Genomic DNA, 4968 nt, shown 5'->3' with positions numbered 1-4968 from the left:
AAATGGAAGTGGCAATGCCAGCAGCACCTGCAGCCATGCCAGCGGTGACTCCCAAGCCTTTGATAAAGGGCATAAATGAGGGCATTATTTTCCTGCGTGCAAACTCAGTCAAATAAATGGGAATGGGTTCTGACCTGGGAAGAATATCAATATGGGGGGAACAAAAAAACAATTATACAGGCTTTAGTCCAATTTCCTCTAAAAAAGAGATATAAGCCATCGTGGCATAAAAAGGAGCTTTTTTGGGGGGGGACAATATGTCTTTTCCTTCTGTAGGCCAGAAGTGTTAAAAAATCTTCAGCAATCTAAAAAATATTTGGTTTGATTAAAGGTAATATAGTTAATGCATGTGGAATTTTCTGGTAGAACCTCCAGCAGAACCTGGGGAGAATACATATATGGGGAGGCATGGCAAGAGGTGATAACTTCTAACAATTTAGCATTGGGGGGCCAAATACTCAGCCACATCTAAAGGTATCTCATGGGTGGGACCCATACACAGCCAGGAGCCTTGTGAAAATTCCGGGCGTGTGGTATTTAGCAGCAAAAAGGACCTCTTAAGGATGTCTAGTATTAAGGAGAAGGTCCAAGAATGCACCGGATCCAATCGGGCAACAATAGAGGAAAAAACTTGGGAGGAATTAACAACCTGTTGAATAAGATCTTCAGCGGGGGAGGCAGTAGGTTTGGGTATCCAAACCTTTTAATTTGTACGAACCCATAAGGGTCTCGCCCTCGGCCATCCACCCATATTCCTGCTGTTAATCCTGATATCCACTTGGGATTCAATGGGTCAGTAATTGTATACTTGACCGGGTTACAGCCACCTGTAAAACATTTTTTGCCCGTAGGATGCAACAACTCCAAATTAGAGCTGAGGGACCCGGAATGTTCATGTGGGAAGGACCAATAAGGGCAATACAATTGCCTGCTTGACTGGCCAGATGCTTCCAGCAAATATATTTATGATTTGTCATGTAACTCTGTTCCCAGCTGCCACAAGTTCCCCAAATATATTGAACAGTGGGTTTTCAGGCATCTAAGTATAATTCTACTTGGCTATTTTTAAAGCAGGTCTTATTCAACAGTTGTGGGAGGTAAAACTCTATTGCAAAAACTTGAAATTCCCAATGACCAGAGTCAGCTTCAATAATGGCATCTGGAACCAGCATCAGCAGGTGGAGGATCATCAAATTTTTCAGTGGCAACAGCATGTGAAACAACCAAGGGTGGATTCTCAGGGTTCTCTTTTCCCCTGGAAGATGGAGGGTTAGTTAGTCTTGTTATCAACTGGTTTAACAAGGCTTTCTGGAAGCCATCTAGCTGCGCCCTCTTTATTGTCAAATATATAGGCAGACCCGCGGCCCCAAATTAGTACGGGGTCAGGACCTTTCCATTGATGGGTTAGGGAATCTTTCCAAAAAACAAACAGTAGCATAATTTTGACTTGTTTGTGGATGCCAGAGCCGATCAGCTGCAGATTTTCTGTTAATGTCCAAGCTTAGGAAATTAATAACAAACAAGGCATGATGAAGGATGTTTTCTGGAGCTCTTTTTATAGGGTAAAGGTTCCCCGTTTTTAATTTTTGAAGTGTATTTTTTAAAGTTTGGTGAGCCGGTTCAACAATGTCCTGACCTTGAGGGTTATAAGGGATCCCAGTAATATGTTTAATTTGTAACTGGTGGCAAAATTGTTGAAAGTTATTTCCAGTATATCCAGGGCCATTATTGGTCTTAATAACGTTGGGTTTTACCATAACAGTTAAGCAGGCAAGTACGTGGGCAATAACATTTTTAAGGGCTTCCCTGGTGTGAAGGCTGGCAAAAATAAAGCCACTAGATGTATCAATGGTAACATGAAGATATTTAAGACTGCCAAAAGGTGGAATATGTGTAACATCCATTTGCCAAATTTCATTGGGCACCAAACCCCTAGGGTTAACACCCAAATGGGGAATATGCAAAAAGGTGACACAATTATGATATTGTTTTACAATTTGCCTCGCCTGTTCTCTGGAAATATTATAAAGAAGGCGCAGTGTTTGAGCATTAAGGTGCTGTAAAGAGTGAGCCTCTTTTGCCTGAGATACAGGATCATGTTCCACCAGAAAAACAAGCTGAGTTGCTTGATCCATTACATTATTGCCTTTTGTTAAAAGTCCAGGGAGGCCTGAATGAGCACAAATGTGTCCAATAAAAAAGGGGCAAAGTCTGGCTAAAATATACTGTTGAATCAAAGAAAACAGTGGGGTGGCATTAGTGGTTGGTTTAATATAAGGAACTGTTTCTAGTAAGGGGATGGAATGAGCAATATAGTAACTATCAGTATACAGGTTAAAAGGAACAGTAGATAGTTGAATAAACACTTGTAAAACTGCAAAAAGCTCAACCGATTGTGCCAAACGGTAAGGGGACTGACGGGAAACAGTCTGAGAATCAATGGTAAAAGCTGCTATACCATTGGAGGAACCATCAGTAAAAGCCAGGAAAGCATGAGATAAGGGTTGAGGGGAAGTTTGTGTGGGGAAAACAAAGGACTGATATCTTAAAAACTGGAGAAGTTTGTTAGCAGGGTAATGATTATCAAGGGTTCCTTGAAGGGAAATGGAAGACACAGCCCAATCATCATCATTTTGTATCAACCACTGAATTTGAGTGGGAGAATAAGGCAGTATTATTTTATCAGGATCTTTGCCAAACATTTTTTTTTACTATGTTCTCTTCCCATTTTGATTAATTCTGTTACCCAGAAGGTGTATGGTGTAAGGACCTTAGGAGGAGAGGCAGGCAAATGTACCTAAAACAAAGGTCCCTTATGCCAAAAAAGTCCAGTGGGTGTAAAGCTGGTGGCACATATAATGTACTGAAGGGGTTTATTATAGGAAATAAAAGTAATTTGTTGATTTGTAATGGCTGTTTCTACCAATCTCAACGCTTCTATGGCTTGGGGGTTTAATGATCGGCTGGAGGTCGGATTTGGGTCCCCTTTAAGGATATCAAATAGAGGTTTAAGTTCACCAGTAGTTAGTTTAAGGTATGGCTGGAGCCAGTTAATGTCTCTGAGAAGCCTCCGAAAATCATTTAAAGTTTGTAAATGGGCTGTTCTAAGTTGAATTTTTTGTGAAAAAATCCTTTTATAAAAAAGCTCAAAGCCCAGAAATGTATAGGGAGGAGCCAGCTGGATCTTATCTGGAGCAATTTGAAGGCCAGCGTCAGTAAGGGCTTTAGAAAGTCTTTGGGAGCAGTAAAGAAGCTGATCAGGGTCAGGGCCCGCTAAAAGTAAATCATCCATATAGTGAATTAAATATATGGAGGGCCCCTGTTGCCTAAATGGATCCACCACCTGGGCTACAAACTTTTGGCATAATGTGGGACTATTTGCCATGCCCTGGGGTAAAAACCTTCCACTGAAATCATGGCATAGGGCCTTTAAAATTAGTTACTGGTAAACTAAATACAAAATATTCACGGTCCTCAGGATGTAAAGGAATAGTAAAACAGCAATCCTTTAAATCAATAACAATCTTATGGTACCCCGTGGGAATAGCCACGGGTGTGGGAAGTCAGGGTTGAAGGGCTCCTATGGACAGCATGGCCTTATTTACTTCTCTAAGATCCTGAAGTAATCTCCATTTTCCTGATTTCTTTTTAATTACAAAAATGGGAGTGTTCCACGGAGATGTGGTGGGTTCAATGTGGCCTGCAGCAAGCTGTTCCTGTACTGTAGCTGTAGTACCTGTACCTGTAGTAGCCGTAGCCAGTTTTTCAGAGGACAAAGGCCATTGATCAACCCATACAGGCTCAGTCCTTTTCCAGGATATTTTGTCTGCATGGAGTACAGGCATGTCAACGGCCCTAGGATAAATTTTTATAGCCCATACGGAAAGGAATGATTTTTACCTCCACCTGAATGGGTTCTTTAGGGCCTTGAGAATGTTTTCCTAAGCCTTGTCCAGGGCGAAAGCCCTGGTTAAGCATCTGTTGAGTAACCAATTCATTTGGACTATACATTATAAGCTTCATTTGGGATAAAATATCACGTCCCCACAAGTTAACCGGGAGGGTCTCAACCACGTACAGCTGGACTGTGCCCTTATTTTTTGCTCCACCTTCCCAGGTTAAAATTTTGGAGCTCTGTAATGGGTTAGAGGTTTGTCCAATGCCTTTAAGGTGAGTCATGGAAGGGGTAAGGGGCCAGGATGGGGACCAGTCTCTTTTAGAAATAATTGTAGCATCAGCACCCATATCCATAAGGCCTTCAAATTTTTCCCCATCCAATTTTAGCTTGAAGAGAGGCCAGTCCTGAGTAATCTCCTGGACCCAGTAAGCATCCGAAGACCTAAAGCCTCTGGATCCTCTCTTTTGTGTAAGGCTAGGGTTTGTCTTATCAATGGGAAGCAATATTAATTGAGCAATTCTTTGTCCAGGAAAAACTTTTGACTGGCCCCTGAGAAGCAGTAGCCAGTAACTTAATCTCTCCCTCATAGTCCTTGTCAATAACCCCAGGGGAAATACTAAGGCCCTGAAAAACAGCACTACCACACCCCAGAATGAGACCAAAGGTGTTTGGGGGCGGTGGGCCAAACACTCCTGTGGAAAGAATCTGATTTCCTAACTCGGGGGTCAATATTGTGTGGGAGGAGGCACAGAGGTCCAATCCTGCACTTCCTGTGGTTGCCCATATGAGGGCGCTGATGGTGCGTGAGGGGTCACTTGGGGGACGAACCTGACAGCTCCAGGGTTCTGTCCTGTTTTGATTTTGCGGCCCTGGGGCAGACCCCGGACAAAGTTTCCCTGTTTGGGTGGTAGGGGATTGCCCTGGATATTGGTTTTGGAGCGACATTCAGAGGCCCAATGTATGACCCGTTTGCACGTTGGGCATAAAGACAGAGGGGGTGGTTTTTCAGCCTTGGGGGTCGTACAGTCCTTTGAAAAATGGCCAGGCTGTTTACAATTAAAGCAGGTTTT

General features: G+C 42.8%; 1 protein-coding gene across 1 annotated transcript; it reads right to left on the bottom strand.

The window, feature by feature from the left end:
- Positions 1-3855: 3855 nt before the first annotated feature.
- Positions 3856-4485, bottom strand: LOC122108732 (endogenous retrovirus group K member 6 Pro protein-like). The gene has a single exon (XM_042680720.1). It carries the CDS (start codon positions 4483-4485, stop codon positions 3856-3858), a length of 630 nt encoding a protein of 209 aa, XP_042536654.1.
- Between the last annotated feature and the right edge of the window lie 483 nt (positions 4486-4968).

The sequence above is a fragment of the Dipodomys spectabilis genome, unplaced genomic scaffold (genome assembly GCF_019054845.1).
Source record: "Dipodomys spectabilis isolate Male_0828 unplaced genomic scaffold, ASM1905484v1 ptg000065l, whole genome shotgun sequence".
NCBI lineage: Eukaryota > Metazoa > Chordata > Mammalia > Rodentia > Heteromyidae > Dipodomys > Dipodomys spectabilis.
Note: the sequence above shows the minus strand (reverse complement) of the source record. Positions and strands in the feature narration are given on the sequence as shown.